We start from the raw sequence: 17,710 nt of genomic DNA on the forward strand, positions 1-17,710 counted from the left end.
ACATCTGCCCCTTTGTTACATCCCTTCTCCCACTCTGATGTCATCACTCCTCCCTCAGTTGCTAACCCTCCTGTCTCCGTTACTGCTCCCCCTTCCTATGCTCTGAAAGCCAGGTTTAATACGGACAGATCCCTATCTCAGTTAGCTCCTACCTCTGTGTCTTCTGAAGGTAAACCCCGTGTGCTTATTCCTGATGCTGTGTTCCATAGAGGAGCCGAGCTGCATAAAGAATATATTGTTGGTTCCTTCCTTGGGAAAATGCCAGACTATGGTCCGATAAAGAGTGTCCTTAACCACATGTGGGGAAAAGGGTCCAAACTGGAAATTCATCTGCAACCTCTGCGTAGGCAAATGCTTGTGAGAGTCCCAAATGATTATATTCGCGGTAAAATTCTGGAAAAAAAGCTTTGGTATGTTGATCCCTCAATGTTCCATGTTGTTCAATGGGGATCTATTACTGCTACGATCATGCCTGAGATTGTCTCCATTCCTCTTTGGGCTCATCTTCGAGGGGTCCCTTTTGATCTGCGAACAAAAGAAGGTTTGAGCTTGGCTGCTGGGTTAGTGGGTGATCCTATTGAAACTGACGACTACACAAAGAATATTTCCAACCTCAATGTTGCTCACGTAAAGGTTGAAGCCAACCTCAAAAAACCCCTCCCTTCGTGTGGTGAACTAATAAGAGAGAATGGAGAAGTTATTGAGATAGAAATTGATTATCCCTGGATTCCTCCTTCCTGTTCACACTGCAATGAAATTGGTCACATTCTCAAGAACTGTATGAGTGCTCCAGCTAAACCCTCTGCGGGAAAGGTTGTTTCCTCTGTGAAGGCCACTGCAGCTGTTCCTCCTGCTGAGGTGGTGCATATGGTTTCTAAGGTTGATATCCCCGCTGTTACTGTTGAATCCTCCTCTCCCACAAAAGTTTTGTCTCCTGTTAAGATTACCCCAATCGGTGGGTCTTCTGTAACTATTGATCCTTCTCCTCCTTCTTCCCAGTTAGCCAATTCTTCTAAACTCTCTTTTACCTTTTCTCCTCCTCTTACCACTCCTTTCTCCCCTCCTCTTGTTTATCCTCCACCAAAAAGCCCTCCCAGATCTCCCTTCCTTAAACTTTCCCATGCTGGTAAAGCTTTCTCCTCTCCAAAAAATTCTCCCGCTTCTTTTTCCACCCCACTCATCTTCTCTTCGTCTCCCATATTATCATCTCAAATTTTCCCAATATCCTTCGGTCCTCAAACCATCTCTAACCCTGTTTCCGACCTGATTTCATCCCTTGCCTCTTATACCCCCATTTTTTCAAACTCTTCACCAGCTTGTTCTTCACACTTAATCCCTCCCGTTACTGAATCCATCTCTCCCAATCATCCAATCCTTCCCGATACTGCAATTGTTTTGCTACCTGTTTCTGATCATGGGGCTCTTCAAGAAGAGTCTCTCAAAACTTCTCTATGAGTGCAAAACTCTTTTTTTGGAATGTCCGAGGTCTCAACGACTCGGTTAAATACCTGCCATTTAGCCAATGGTTAGCTACAAATAAGCCAATTTTTGGTGCTATTTTGGAAACTCACATCAAGGAATCAAACATGAATCTCGTCATAGCTTCTGTGTGCCCTGGATGGAGTTTCACCTCTAATCATCTCTCTGATGATGACGGAAGAATTATAGTGATCTGGAAGCACCCTGCTGCTGTCCGTGTCATTTCTCAGTCACGTCAAACTTTAACTTGCGAAATTATTATCTCATCTACTCTAAGGTTCACCTACACTGCAGTTTATGCCTCCAACCTGAACGATGAAAGAACTGATCTGTGGTTTGAGCTCATCAATTTACAGCAAAATTTGGCTCTACAATCATCTCCTTGGATTGTTGGCGGTGACTTCAATCAAATTATGCATCCTGCTGAGCATTCTCTGTCATCGGTAAACACTGTAACTCCTGTGATGGCAGCATTCCGGGATTGTTTAATCCAATTGGGGATCTTTGACCTGAGATATCAAGGTGTCTTCAATACCTGGACAAACAAGCAACCTATGTCTCCTATTGCCAAAAAGCTTGATCGTTTACTTGTTAACCAGAGCTGGATCGCCTGCTTTCCAAACAGTGCGGCTTTGTTTTTTGCCCCTGAATTCTCTGACCATAGCCCTTGCCTCTTAGACCTTGCTGTCCCTTTACCCCAAACTGGTACTAAACCCTTTAAATTCCTAAATTACCTGACTAAACATCCAAACTTCTTATCCACGGTTGAGGAAGGCTGGATTCAGGCCGGAAGCATCGCTACTAATCTCACGGATCTATGCTGGAAACTAAAGTCTTTAAAAAGAGCGCTTCAAACACTAAATAGAGAGAATTTTTGAGTGATTATTACTAACGGTTTGTTAAAAGATGTGCAGGTGCTTGCTCTTCAATCCCCTACCTCTGCTTTGTTCCTGCAAGAAAGAGATCTCCATGAGAAATGGATCTTTCTGAAATCCATTGAGGAATCCTACTTCAGACAAAAATCAAGGATCAACTGGTTGAAAGAAGGTGACCACAATACCTCTTACTTTCATCGAGCATTGGTGGTCAGAACTGCTCTTAACTCCATCCGCTCCTTCTCGCTTCCTTCCGGAGAACTCGTCTCTGATCCTATTGCAATGGGATCTCATGCCGAAACTCACTTCAAACGTTTACTTGCCCCAGACACTCTACCGCTGTCTCTCTCCACACCTGCTTGGTTCAATAATCTGTCTATCTTCAGAGTTTCGGTGGAGCATCGTGTTGCTCTATCCACTCCTCCTTCCCCTGCTGAGATCTCATCGTCTATCTTTAAGCTCAACCCTAATAAGGCATCCGGTCCGGATGGACTTACTTCAGGATTTTTTAAAGCTACTTGGAACCTTATTGGCCCTGAATTTGTCGCGGCTGTTCAAATGTTCTTCCAAACTGGCTTCATGCCTTCGGCTGCAAATTCAACTATCCTCTCTCTTGTGCCAAAGCACCCTGGTGCCTCTGCTATAAGTGACTACATACCTATTTCGTGTTGCTCCACCATCTACAAGACCATTTCCAAACTTATGGTATCTGAATTGAAGCCTATTCTGCTTGATCTAATTCTTCCCAATCAAACCGCCTTCGTCCAAGGTAGACTTCTAGTGGAAAATACTATTCTGGCTACTGAGATTGTCGACGGTTACCACCGTGAGAAAGGCCCCTCCAGAATCGCAATTAAGGTTGATATAGCTAAGGCTTTTGATACTCTGAATTGGGACTTCCTTTTTTGCTGTCTTGCTAGTTTTCAGGTGCCGCAAATCTATCTTCACTGGCTGAGAGCGTGCATTTGTACTCCAAACTTCACTATCGGTTATAATGGAACAGTTCAGGGTTATTTCAGAGGAAAACGTGGCTTAAGACAAGGGGATCCTCTCTCCCCTTATCTTTTTGTAATCGCCATGAACTGTTTGTCCCTGCTTCTTAACCAAGGTGCGGAAGACGGAAAATTCAAATATCACCATAAATGTGAAGCTTCAAAACTCACTCACCTTTGCTTTGCTGATGATCTTCTGATCTTCACTGATGGCTCCTTGAACTCTGTCCAGAATATTTTGACAATCTTGCATGAGTTCGAACTTCACTCTGGTCTAGCAGTTAGTCTCCAGAAAACGTCCTTCTTCTCCTCTGGATTGTCCGCTAGCGAAATCCAGCACATCAGTATTGTTACGGGTCTTACTGCTGGTTCTCTGCCAATCAGATATTTGGGAGTTCCTTTGTGTACAAGAAAGTTGACTATCTCTAATTGTGGCCCTCTCCTGGATCAAATCAACAGAAAAATAAACTCTTGGAGTGCCAAATCGCTCTCTTTTGCTGGCCGACTACTACTAGTGAACACTGTCATTGCAGGCATCACAAACTTTTGGGCTGCCACTTTTGTCCTTCCAAAGTCTTGTATCAAAAAAATCAACTCCTTATGTAGTGCTTACCTCTGGAATGGTACTACCGACGGTCACCACTCTGCTAGAGTTTCATGGGAATATTTAACTCTGTCAAAGGATGAAGGTGGTCTTGGTTGTCGAGACCTGTTTTCCTGGAATAAAGCTTGTATCCTAAAGCTGGTTTGGCTTCTCTTCTGCAACTCCGGTTCAATTTGGGTTGCATGGTTCAAGAAAGAGGTTTTGAATGGTTCTCTTAGCAACTTTTGGATCCTGAAACAAAAAAACAAGCACTCGTGGTTAGCAAACAAGCTTCTGAAGATTAGAGATACTGCTTACAATTGGATAAAATTGCGAGTGGGGAATGGAAAGGATGTTCGATTCTGGACGGATAATTGGTCTCCGTTTGGGAAGCTCCAAGACTTCTTAAATCCGGGAATTACTACTAGAATGGGTATTGCCATGAATTCTCATCTCAGCCAACTATTCTCCAATGGAAGATGGGCCATCAGTACTGCTCGGTCTGAAAAACAGGTTCTCCTTCAATCTCATCTCTCCTCTCTATTGCTGAATGACTCTGACGATTATTATGAATGGGTGGTAGAAGATAGGTATGGTCTAAATTTAATACTGGTACAATCTATAAATTGTTGAAAGCGCATGTACCTAATGTTCCTTGGAAGGCTGTTGTTTGGAATGTTGGTGGTATTCCGAAGCACAGCTTCCTCTGCTGGCTATTTGTTCTCAATCGATGCCCAACAAAAGACAGAATTATCGGATGGGGCTTATCTGTGGATCCTCAATGCTTACTGTGTAATCAATTCCCAGAAAGTAGAGATCATTTACTGTTTGATTGCTTTTTTGCTTGGTCGATCTGGGAAAGAGTAAGCCACCGTTGCTGTGTAGCTCCTTCTCGCTCATGGGCTGCCTCATTGTCTAATATGCAAGTCCTCCAGGGGTCAAAACATAAAAAGAAACTGACATATATTGCCTGGCAATGTGTAATATACTCGATCTGGATGGAGAGAAACTCACGGCTCCACCGTCACCAATTCTGTTCAACCTCTTCTCTTCTCCTTTCTATCGATGTCACTATTAGAAATCGAATATCGAGCCTGCGTGAATCTTGTCCTACTCAAGCTTCCCAGATGATGCAAACATGGCTGGCTTCTACATCCCACTGATCGTCTCACCTGCATTGTTCGATCGTTTCATCTACTTCCCTTGTTTCTATCGTTGGTTTTTACTAAAGGGCTTAGATTAAGGTTTGATTCTCTATTGATGTGTTTTTAAATTGGGCTTGGCCCTTCAAAACTAAGGCCTTGGCTAGGCTTGTATTATTTCTTTCTCTTGCTTTATATTGAAAAATCTTGTTCAAAAAAAAAACTTGTTTGGAACTATAACATATCACTGCCAAGATTATTTTTAACATCTTCACCAATAGAAAACTTTTTAGAGCAAGTTCTCCAAAGCCATAGTTTTCCTTCTTTGCATGCTTCTTAATAATGAAGATTAGGATTATAGACCATGTAATTCGAGCATTTGAATCTATAATTTGGAGAGCAATTTTTAATATATATTTATTATTTTTAGAAGATTTTCTGTTTTGCGAAAAAGAATAAGATTTTTTTTTTTCAAAAATAAAAAGAGATTGAGTGAAATTAATGATATTGGGAGAATAGAATAGATATTTTTTTTGTTAGGTCAAAAGGAAGAGTTATAATCAAAAGAGATTGTGTTATTGTGCTGAGACTATACAATGTTAATAATAAAATTGGTTTGATTCCAATTAGTTAAGTTAATTACGGTCCATTTGACAACAAAAAATTAAGGAAGAAATTGTAAAAAAAATATTCAAATTTCAAATTTTGGCCAAACAAAGCACTAATTTTCTTATGAACCAAAAAATATCCAACTTTTTTTTATATTAAATCTTGTAACCTTTAATTTCTTATTGATAAATTGTTTTAGTCCCAATCAACTGTTATAATTTGACTTGACATTTAAGATTTTCTTAACTATTTTCCCAAAATTCAACTATTTTAAACGATTTTATATTGAAAACTTAAACTAATGGGCTTACTCTTTTTTATTGAATTGTATCTATTACGGCCCATTATGTGATTGAGTGACCGATAAAGATTCTGAAAAACCTTCACGTGTCTTCACACCTAACTGTATGTAATTCGAGGCTATCACTATGTGAATATGTTCTTAGCGTTTTCTGTTGTATGATCAAAATCCTGAATTCCTAAAGAACCAGATCTTTCTGCTCCGTAAAACAATCTTCCATGGCTTCTCCTCTGTAAGATTTTGTTTTGTTACCTCTCGTTGGTTAATTCTGCTCGCTATTACTGAATTTGGTCGATTTTGGAATTTTGGGAAATTCACTATTTTTTGTTTACAGAGTTGTAGAATCTCTTCCAGCGTCGCTCGATGCTACAGCCGATCCACCTACTCTGTTCGATGGAACCACAAGGTTAAATCTTCATTTCCTTCTTTATGTTTTACTCAAAATTTCTTTAATCACTCTGTTCTTGAAATCACTTTTTTCTTCAATAGTTTATTGGAGCTTACCACTTATTGGATTTTTTTTTTCTTTTTCCTTTATTCTTAATCAACGACCAAAGATTGTACACAAGCTACGTTTGCCCATTTGCTCAACGAGTTTGGATCACCAGAAATTTCAAGGTTTAACAGCTTCTTCTTTGTATATTTGGATTTGGGTCTCATGTAGAAATTAATTAACTTCACCATTCTTTAGTCTAGACCAAGAAAACTATGCACTAGCATCACGAATTTTACCTTTTTTCCTGTATTTAGTGTATTTATAAATATAGTTAGAATTAAAACAAGATCTTGTTGGTTTTTACGGATTGTAGGGTTTGCAAGAAAAGATCAAACTTGTTCCTTTGGATCTTGGGAACAGGCCTGCTTGGTACAAGGAGAAAGTGTACCCAGAGAACAAGGTCAACAATTTTTCTTCTCAAATCGGTTATAATCTATACTACTTTCATTGTGTTAATAGTGGAATGTTCTTATTATTATTTTTTTTTTCTTGCAGGTTCCAGCCCTTGAGCACAATGGAAAAATCATAGGGGAGAGTCTTGATTTGATCAAATATCTCGATACCAATTTCGAAGGGCCTTCTCTTTACCCCGAGGTAACATCATTAGAACTTTAGGATTGTTTTTCCTTTCTGAACTCATCTGATTCTAAGTCATTGTCCCTCGTGTTAAACTTTAGGATCATGCAAAAAGAGAGTTTGGCGAAGAGTTGTTAAAATACACTGATACATTCATTAAAACTATGTATGTGTCACTCAAAGGAGACCCTTTTCAAGAAACCGGTGAGACTCTTAAACTGTTCAAAGATTCGACCTTTCGAAGGTGAAAGCAAGAAAAGATATGACCCGGAAATTTCATGTTCTTGATGCAGCACCTGTGTTAGATTATCTTGAAAACGCTCTGCATATGTTCGATGATGGGCCATTCTTCCTCGGCCAGTTTAGCTTGGTAAAGCAAATTTCGAGATCCTTTTTGATTTTCTTCTCTTGTGTCTTGAATGGATTATTTGAATTCTTTGTTTGCTTTTTCAGGTTGATATCGCCTACGTACCGTTCATTGAAAGGTTTCAAATCGTACTCAATGAACTGTTTAAGTGTGACATTACTGCAGAACGTCCCAAACTATCAGCTTGGATTGAGGTATATATCTAAGCAACCTTCCGTGAAGTCAGAAAAAATAACACTTCAGGGATTGGTGCTGAAGTGATTGATGTAAATTTTGCAGGAAATAAACAAGATTAATGCCTACGCACAAACGAAGATCGATCCTAAGGAAATTGTTGATATTTTCAAGAAAAAATTCATGGTAAGTCTTATTTTTAGGTTCTGCTTTGTTTAATGAAATTACCACATGAGTTGCTTCATCTTTTCTTGGGGGTTAGGAGCTATGCCTCTAGTATATGGTTGTCTATGTGTGAATGTTGGTTGCTTTGGGTCAATTTCGGTTTTGGGATTGATAACCGAGTCGATATAGCTTCCGGTTTGCCAAACCAAACTTTCTCCAATGGATGTTTTGCATCTTAAAATCGTTGTGAATGCAAACGCCCTGCACTAATCACCAGCCATTACTTTTGACTAAATATTTCCGGTTCATGCCAAATCTGAATCTTGTTCCTGTTTATGCCAAATCTGAATCTTGTTCCGGTTTTATTCTTGCAGTAAGGAAGCGCTAAGCAGTATAGTGAGTTAGGGACCATGGATATGAAGTAAGAATCACGTGGTGCAATGAGATATGTATCTTACACGCAACAACAGCTTAAATCTGTATTTTACTTTTAATCAACAATAAATGTTTAATATTCTCCGATGACATTATTATCTATTAAACACAGATACGTAGTGTTGAAACTATAGTATAATTTCGGAATGAAAACAGAGACATTCTTCAATATCATATATGTACTTCTATTGTCAAATTTCTAAGCAAGTGCCACATTACATTACATGTGAATACATCACCTGTAAACAACATTATAAACCAAACCTCTACATGGATCTTTCTCTTCTTATGCGTATTTACGAACAGCTCTTTAGCAATACTTTCATAGTCGGTCGTCTGCAAATTATTCAACAATAATGCATATAGCTCATTTGAGTCTTTTTATTTACAGTCAGAAGAGTTTACTTGTAGAATGCTCTCCATTCATCGAAGTCTTTCGTCTTATCACATCTCAATTCAGGTAAGCATCTTCTCTCAACAATCTCTAGAATCCTTTATTGGATCGCTACAAGGTTTCTGTATTCTGCTTCGGTCACTCTCTGAACTCGCCTCATCATGTTATTGGAGTTTATGACTATTAGTAGTAGGCAATCGTCAAAGGTGTATTTTTATACCCACCGGATAGATTATCATCATCATCCTTTCATTATTGAGTTTTTCTTCAAAAGGAAAAAGCTCTTAGATTTTGTGTTCTTGAGGAACAAAAGAAAAAACAGAGAAACAAACAAAAAAGTCATTTTTTTATCATAGGAATTCTTGATTAAGAGCTAACTGATGATAATTCATGTAATCAATCCCGTTTAACCGGACGCAACACAGAATCTGCTCAGGTAATTCCTCCGACTTATTCCCCTGAAAATCAGATTTTACACTTTACAGTTAAATAACCAATAGAAAATGCCAGAAATTCCCTCTTAAGAAGCAAAAAATTGCAGCACAGTACCTGAATTGTAAGTCCAACATCAAGAACACAATGCTTGAGTCTGTCTAAAAATGCTTCGAATCCTTTCCGCGATATATAACTGAATCTATGCATATCAATATCAATCTCAAAGTAATTTTCACCCTACAAGATCAAATTTTTCAGAGTTAGTCATTTCATTGCAGGTTTTCATTAGGATTTGCATTTTGTTATGATAACTTGTAACATACCGAATAAAACTCATGTTGTGGACGCGAAAGCACAGGTTTTTCGTTATAAGCATTCATGAGTTTTTTCTCTGCACCATTCAACTGAAGATCGTCTACATTCGCTACACGTCCCAATATCTTTAAACGTTCTCTAAATGGCACACTTGCATCCATAGCAAAGCCTCTGACTTTCTCAACTTCATCATCTATCAATCTCTGCAAGAAAATTCCAAAGATAAGAGGTTAATTCAACAAGAGAGGACAGAGCAAAACATGAGGTGGAAGATTCAAGAACCTGAATGCTTTCTTGAAATGAGGTGGAAGCTCCTTTAAATAATTATCAGAAAGTTTAAAGTATAATACAAAATTCATTCCTTCTCCATCAGTTTCACCTTGAAAGATTGCAGCAGGATACAATGGTATCTGAAAATCACAATACCAACACCAGAATTAAAACCATAATGTAGAAGAAGAACGGTTTAACTACGGAAGTAGACAATATTACCTGAACATTTACAACGAGTATAGATGGGAGCTTAGACGAGGTGGTAGTAATAACAGGAAGCTCCACGTACTGTGCTATATGGTTTACTTTACGTTGTGATAAAAATACATCAACACCAAATGGATTATATGCAGCATAGTTTGGTGCAAACTCTTTCTTCTTTTCTCTACCACCACAAAGCAAAATATCAGTTTTGAGTCCGTAACAAAACATATTGAAACACAAGCTCTCTCTCCCCTTATGTTTACCTGAAATAAGTTTTGCCACGAACACGGAAACTACTTGGCTCTATGATTGACCAACAATCGAACATTTTCTTCTCGAGCGGACAAAATGGAACCTGAGTACCCGCAATCGGTCTTTGCAACTGCATTTTGGTTGAAACTGTAAACATTGTAAAGAACAAAGTGAGTTCTTCTTGGTTTGATATCCAGTCAAGATCAAATACAAATGCAAACCACAATTGAAACATTGTAGATAACAAAGTGAGTTCTTCTTGGTTTGAAATCTATTCAAGACCAAATGCAAATGCAACAACAATTGAAACATTGTAGACAACAAACTGAGTTCTTCTTGGTTTGAAATTTATTCAAGATCAAAATGCAAATGCAACCACAACTGATATACTTACATAAAGGACCAGTAGCATGTCCTTCTCTCCACTTGAAAGATAGTTTAAGAGCAGCTTTTTTCCTTGTACCAGGAGGGCTAGAGCTTAAGGACCTTCTCTTTTCATAGAAGGAACGGTCGAATTAAGACAAGGCAAACAATTGCTCGGAAGAATCCCACAGCTTTCCAACAATCCTTCATCTTTTCTAGAGCTATCATCAGCACTCGAAGATATCTCGTCGATGAAAACAGGCTGCTTAGTGTCAACCACCAAGGCACCGTCTGATTTTGACTGTGACATAGCGTCATCTATCGTTGAGGCATGAGAGTTTGAAGTTTTAGGACCATCGCTTAGAGAGTTTCGAGCGGAGCCACCAAGGGTAGAGTCTCTAACAGATGACATACTCGATACTGAGATACGCTCAGCTCCGTTTACTGACAAGACATCTGAAAAAACAAAACCCGTAAACGATGAAAAACAGAGTGATGTAATGATCCAAGGACAAATCAAAGGGATTTCAAGAAAAAGTTTCTACCTTCGACACTGTGGAAATCATCATCACAATCGGTTTCAAAGGCGAGGTTGGAATCAAACCATGCTTCATCAGCGCTTGCTGTCAGATTAAAACACAGAGACCGGATCAGCTAAGTGACACAAGTCTGAGAGTTTATAGAAACACAATGCTCATCAAAGACTAACCATTTAGAGAAAAGATTCACTCTTTGATCAAATTTTCCAACAAAGATCACAAATTGTTAGCTAATCGAACCCCCACTTAATCAGAATCTAATTTCTATTATTCAAACAACACATTCGAGAATCAGAAAGACCTAACACTTCGAATTTGGAACGATTAAAAGCTAAAAAAATGAACCTTTGAGATATGCAAGAGAGAGTCATAGCACATAAAGCCAAAACGATCATAAAACGTAAATGCAGAGCGAAAAAAGAAAAATAGAAAGAGAACCCAGAAGAGAGATTAGAGTCTAGAGACCTCGGAAAGTGGGATTGGAGAAAGAGCGATCGTGATTTTCGAAAGATCCGTCAGATAAGCAAGAAGAAGACACAACTCTCTTCTTCTGAATCTTTCGTCTTGTCCGAGTCTTTCTCCTCTTGTTTGACCTTATTTTCCCTCCCACGCAGCTCTTAGGCGTTGACACGCAACCTCCCATCTCTTTCTCTACCTCTCTGTCTCTCTTTCTCTCTCCTCTGATCACAAAATCAGCACGTAAGATCCCCAAATACTCTCAAGCGTGTAAAACCCAGAACTTTTAGAGAGAGAGAGAAAATCTCTCTCCTCTCTTTCTCTCTCTGATCAGAAATCAGATAGAATCTGCCAGACACGATCCTCACATCCACAAATTAGAAAAACCCAGAAAGATTTAGAGAGAAATGTGGTTTCTTTTTCACGAGGTGAGAGAGAATAGAATGAGACACGGACAACTAGACAAACAATTTGGTGAAGATGAAGAAGAAGAGCTTTTTTTTTCTTTACTTAATCAGTAATTAAGAGAAGAAGAAAAAAAAAATGGTAAAATCTTTTCTTATTTATTGGGTTTAGGAAGTCAATGAAATTGGGAAAATTATGAAAATGACAAGTTGTTAATAGTTATCGCATATCCGGTGAGTTAACGGCATCTTCTAAAGCAATTATGGTCACTTATTTAGATTTGCGATTGAAGCAACACAAATGGACTTTCTTATTTATTGTTTTGTGATAATCTGTAATTACTAATTCGTAAATTACAAATTACAACGTTTATTTTGGGATTTTTCTTAATTATATAACATCTTCTGATGGACAATGAAAAGAAATATAGATTATGATGGTAAACGCGGTTATGGCAAATGGTTGAAAGACTAATCAGTATTAGAATCGAATTCGAATACGTTTGTTATATTCGAAAATAGAATTCAGTTCTCAGAAAGAAGAATCACTAATTATAATTTGTTGGTTTAGTCGCATTAGGATTTCGGGTTAGCTTAATTAATATGCAAAGTCTACTTTACTTGGTACAAGTTAATTGTAGGCACACGAATGTAAGCAGTTTTTCTTTATTGAGAAAACAGGTAGAAGATTACTACGTGAAAGAGTTTGATGGCTTGTCCGCTACTATAAAACGTCGGATTCAATTTGGTTATTTAGGAGAGATAATGGCATTAGTATTAATACTAAAAGAAAGAATTGCTTTGCTATCTTAATTGTGATTCTTGTTCTGCACCACACCGTTGACATCTTTGGTCTGAGCTTGGTTTTGAGTTTTCGCTCTGCTGACATGGCAAGGCGATTTGAAAGGTGAATTAGGGTTTTCATTACTTCTCGTCCAGGCAAGGGTTACGGTGGCTAGCCGCCGACCGCCCGGCATGGATTTGACGGCGGGAGATGATGCTCCTCCGCTGACCCAACCGGTCGCTCAAGTTGATACATCCAAGCGCGTTTCGTACTCCTCCATCGTTCAAAGCAAATCAACTCTAACAAAGCATGATATCGAGATCAAAGAGGTCGACGGGAACTCTTTAGTTGAGATACCAGATTCTATTATCGAAAATTCATCTCCTTTGTGGGAGGATTTACTCCTCGGAAAGTTTTTGGCAGCGGCTCCCCACGTAGCAAAAATCCATGTTATAGTTAACAAAATTTGGACTCATGGTGATAAGTCTATTAAGATCGATGTGTTCCCGGTGAATGAAACAATGGTGAAATTCAGAATAAGGGATGGATCAGTCAGAACTCGTGTCCTTGGACGCAGCATGTGGAATATTGCAGAAATTCCGATGGTTCTTTCAAAGTGGTCACCGGTGGAAGAGGAAATTCAGCCTGCTTTGACATCGATTCCGATTTGGGTAACTCTCAAAAATGTGCCGCCAAAAATGTTTTCCTGGGATGGGATCTCTTTCTTGGCTAGTCCAGTGGGCGAACCAAAGAAACTCCACCCGGAAACAGAGATCTGCAAAAGTTTTGAGGAGGCCAAAGTTTTTGTCATTGCTGATCTGTCTAAGGAACTTCCAAAGTCATATCGTTTCAAATCCAACCTTGGTGTTGATGATGTCGTTGAATATGTTTACCCCTGGCTCCCCCCTAAGTGCACTCTTTGTTCTAAGTGGGGACATAGTAAGGAGGATTGTCAGCAAAAGAGCCCACCAATTAAAACGATATTGCAAAGGGATGTTACAGAGATAGTAGCGGTGCCTCCCTCTGTAACCAGGCAAACCGGATCTCAAAATTTCAGCACTGAAACAAAAACTCAAAGCTCAGGCACTCTCCCTTCACAAAGGATAGAACAGAACGCTGCACATCCTAAGCAAGTAGAGGAGAGCAGTTCAAAGAATGACGGGATGACAGAACAGGCAAAGGATGATGTCGCCTGGACAAAAGTCTCGCTGGCAAAGAGTGGAAAGTTGAAAGGCCAATCCCAGGATCACAATTCAGACATAACGTCTCCGTCACGGTTCTTAATTTTGTCGAATGAAGAAGAGACAACAGAAATTGAGAAACCGGAGGAGGTATCTGATACTAAGGAAGATGGGGAAATTCAAGAGACACAATCAGTGGTACAAGAGAAACCAGAAGGGCAGCTAAGACAGACTCTTCCAAGGGCCTCCAAATCCTCACATCGATATATTTCAGAGCCTGTAGCTCAACACACGACGAACTCTGTTCTTAGTGTGGTGAGTAAAAAAGGCCGAAACAAACACCAATAATCCATGTCAGGATTCTTCTGGAATGTACGCGGCTTTAACAAATCAAATAAGCATTCCATTGTGAAGAAGTAGGTGGAGGAAAATCAGTGTCAATTTGGGTGTGTTTTGGAAACAAGAGTTAAGGAAAGCAATTCAGAAGGGATTTTAAATACAGTTTTTCATCAGTGGTCAGCCTTGACAAACTATGAGTTTCATAGGCTGGGTCGTATATGGGTGGTGTGGAATGAATCTGTGCGTCTCACGCCTGTTTTCAAGAGTGGGCAACTTGTTACCTGTTCAGTCAAGACAAAGGAGACAGAGGAGGAGTTTTACTGTTCTTTTGTTTATGCATCAAACTTTGAGGAGGAGAGAAAAGAATTGTGGAGTGATTTAAAGAACCATTATGATTCCCCTAGGTTCAGAGATCGGTGCTGGTTGGTGCTTGGAGACTTTAATGAAATTCTTGAGGGAGAGGAGAATTCAAGATATAGTACAAACCCGATCATCTCTTCTGGAACAAGAGACTTTCAGGATCTTGCAAGATATTGCTCAATCACAGATCTGAATTTCCAAGGACCGCTGTTCACATGGTGTAATAAGCGTGAGGAGGGACTGATCTGTAAGAAACTTGATAGAGTTCTTATGAATGAGCACTGGATGCAATCGTACCCTCGCTCTTACTGCGTTTTTGAGCCAGGCGGCTGTTCTGACCATCTTCGCTGCAGAATCATGTTCGATGCTGAGAAACCTAAAGCAAAGAAGCCGTTCAAATTCATAAACGCATTAGCTACCTTGCCAGGGTTTCACGATAGGATCGAGAGCTACTGGTCTGGCACTAGTGTTTTGTTTCATTCCACATCAGCTCTCTTCCGATTTTCGAAAAAACTCAAAGCGCTTAAGCCAATGCTTAGAGATTTCAGAAGGGAGCAGATGGGGAATCTCTCAAAAAAAGCAAAGGAGGCTTTCGCGGTTCTTTGCGAGAAACAGCAAGCAAATATGCTAAATCCTACAGCAGAGAACGTCTTAGAGGAATCAACGGCTTTCACAAGATGGTCACATGTGTCAAACTTGGAGGAGAGGTTTCTTAAACAAAGGTCAAAACTGCATTGGTTGCAGGTAGGAGATGGAAACAATAAGACTTTCCACAAAGCTGTAAAGCTGAGAGAAGTGAGGAACTCCATCAGGGAGATCAAGGATCCAAATGGGGTTATGCTGAGGACAGGAGACGAGATCAAAGCTGAGGCAGAGCGATTCTTTAGCGTGTTCCTTTCGGCCACTCCAGCTGATTACATCAGCCCATCAGTCGAAAATCTTGAACAGTTTCTGCAATACAAGTGTTCCGACTCAGATAAATCTTGTCTCATTCGAGAGGTTAGTGCAGAGGAGGTTAAGGGTGTTTTGTTTGCAATGCCCAATGATAAGTCGCCTGGCCCAGACGGCTTTACCAGCGAGTTCTTTAAGCAAACCTGGCCGACGGTTGGTCATGATTTTACAGTGGCGGTCCAGTCTTTTTTTCTGAAGGGTTTCCTTCCCAAAGGGATCAACTCCACTATCCTAGCGTTGATTCCCAAGAAAGAAGCAGCTCAGGAGATGAAAGACTACAGACCAATCTCATGTTGCAATGTAGTCTACAAAGTCATTTCCAAGATCATAGCAAACCGTCTTAAGCAGATTCTTCCAGATTTTATTTCCCCAAACCAGTCTGCATTCGTAAAGGATAGATTACTAATAGAAAATGTTCTATTAGCTTCAGAGTTGGTGAAAGACTATCACAAGCCATCGATATCGCAGAGATGCGCTATGCAAATTGATATATCTAAAGCTTTCGACTCGGTGCAGTGGGATTTCTTGAGGAATACTCTTATCGCGCTGGGGCTTCCAGAACAGTTTATTCATTGGACGATGCTGTGTGTGTCTACTGCATCATTCTCAGTTCAGGTCAATGGTGAATTGGCGGGGTTTTTCCGAAGTCAGCGTGGTCTGAGGCAGGGCTGTTCTTTGTCGTCATACCTGTTCGTGATCTGTATGCATGTGTTATCTAAGATGCTTGATGAGGCTGCAAAAGCAAAGAAATTCGGCTTTCATCCGAAGTGTAAGATTCTTAATCTAACACATCTTTGCTTTGCAGATGATATTATGGTATTCTCGGATGGGAAGAAGCGCTCTATGGAAGGGATCATCAAAGTTTTTGATGAATTTGCAGTGGCTTCGGGTCTCAAAATCAGCTTGGAAAAGTCGACTTTATACCTCGCTGGAGTTGATGTGAACCAACGCCAAGAATTAGAGAATGCATTCCCATTTGGCTCAGGATCTCTGCCTGTTCGCTATTTGGGGCTTCCCCTGCTTACAAAGCGGATGTCGAAAGCTGATTATTCGCCCCTTATTGAGAAGATCCGTACTAAGATCAGTGGCTGGACAGCTAGAGCACTTTCATATGCAGGTCGTCTGCAACTTATCAAATCAGTCCTTGCAATCTTATCAAATTTTTGGATCTCGGCATTCAGGCTGCCTCGATGCTGTATTGATGAAATAGATAGCCTCTGCTCTGCATTTTTATGGCCAGGCCCTACTCTGAATACTAGAAAATCTAAGCTGGCTTGGGATCGTGTCTGTCGTCCTTTGGAGGAGGGAGGTTTGGGTCTGAGACCTCTGAGAGAGGCGAACAAAGTCTGTTGTTTAAAACTGATTTGGAGAATCCTCTCAGCTCGTGGTTCGTTGTGGGTTATCTGGATCAACATGAATCTTATCCGGAAAGGTTCCTTTTGGTCGCTGCAGGAGAATTCTGTCTCAGGATCTTGGATATGGCGGAAGCTGCTGAAGTACAGAGCCATAGCTTACAATCTCTACAAGATTGAGGTGAAAGATGGAATGTCTACGCAGTTCTGGTTTGATCGTTGATCGATGATGGGTAAGATTCTGGATGTGACGGGTGCAAGGGGCGTTGTGGACTTGGGGATTGCAGCACACGCCACAGTAGGGCACGTTTTTGATAATCATAGAAGAAGGCGTCATCGCCAAACTCTTCTTAATGATATCGAAGATGTCCTGGATCAAGCTCGTCAAAGCAGAGTTAGAGGAGAAAGTGACAGAGTTCTATGGAGGCAGTCTAATGGTAATTTCAAACCGAGCTTCTCAACTAAAGAGACTTGGCTGCAGTTGCGACAATCTTATTCTCGAAATGATTGGTACAAAGGCATATGGTTTAAGAATGCAACACCAAAGTTCTCATTCATTGCTTGGCTAGCGGTTCACAACAGACTTGCCACAGGAGATCGACTTAGACAGTGGAACTTTGGAGCATCGGACCAGTGTATGCTCTGCATGCAACAGGGTGAGTCGCGCAATCATCTCTTCTTTTCCTGCAGTTTTTCGATGCAGGTGTGGAATTTCATTACAAAGGGACTTTTGCAGCAGAGGTGGAGTGAGGAATGGAACACTTGTGTTGATCTTCTCACTCAGAGCAGTTCTGATTTTATTGGCAACTTTCTGTATCGCTATGCTTTTCAAACAGCAATCTCTGTGATTTGGAAGAAAAGAAATGGGCGGCGTCATGGCGAGCCCCATCACACAGCGCAGACCTTGAGCAGGC

General features: G+C 40.2%; 2 protein-coding genes across 2 annotated transcripts; one reads left to right on the forward strand and one right to left on the reverse strand.

The window, feature by feature from the left end:
* The first annotated feature begins 6,061 nt into the window (after positions 1-6,061).
* On the forward strand, positions 6,062-8,363 carry LOC18010143 (glutathione S-transferase L3). Its single transcript, XM_006392200.2, has 10 exons — positions 6,062-6,213; positions 6,316-6,387; positions 6,539-6,599; positions 6,791-6,877; positions 6,973-7,071; positions 7,155-7,257; positions 7,347-7,423; positions 7,507-7,614; positions 7,700-7,780; positions 8,134-8,363. The coding sequence occupies exons 1-10, from the start codon at positions 6,200-6,202 to the stop codon at positions 8,134-8,136; spliced, it is 705 nt and encodes a 234-aa protein (XP_006392262.1). The 5' UTR covers positions 6,062-6,199; the 3' UTR covers positions 8,137-8,363.
* Positions 8,364-8,818: 455 nt separating this feature from the next.
* LOC18009951 lies at positions 8,819-11,905 on the reverse strand. Its single transcript, XM_024160378.1, is given in 10 exon segments — positions 8,819-9,046; positions 9,138-9,260; positions 9,347-9,539; positions 9,621-9,748; positions 9,831-9,996; positions 10,079-10,214; positions 10,462-10,566; positions 10,569-10,886; positions 10,976-11,053; positions 11,435-11,905. Coding segments are annotated over 10 exon segments (1,533 nt in total). The 5' UTR covers positions 11,613-11,905; the 3' UTR covers positions 8,819-8,938.
* Between the last annotated feature and the right edge of the window lie 5,805 nt (positions 11,906-17,710).

The sequence above is a fragment of the Eutrema salsugineum genome, unplaced genomic scaffold (genome assembly GCF_000478725.1).
Source record: "Eutrema salsugineum unplaced genomic scaffold, Eutsalg1_0 scaffold_8, whole genome shotgun sequence".
Lineage (NCBI taxonomy): Eukaryota > Viridiplantae > Streptophyta > Magnoliopsida > Brassicales > Brassicaceae > Eutrema > Eutrema salsugineum.

Coding starts and splice junctions, on each gene's coding strand:
- LOC18010143 (XM_006392200.2), top strand. Junction 6,878..6,972: donor AAGTGTACCCAGAGAACAAG/GTCAACAATTTT, acceptor TTTTTCTTGCAG/GTTCCAGCCCTTGAGCACAA. Junction 7,258..7,346: donor AGACCCTTTTCAAGAAACCG/GTGAGACTCTTA, acceptor TTCTTGATGCAG/CACCTGTGTTAGATTATCTT.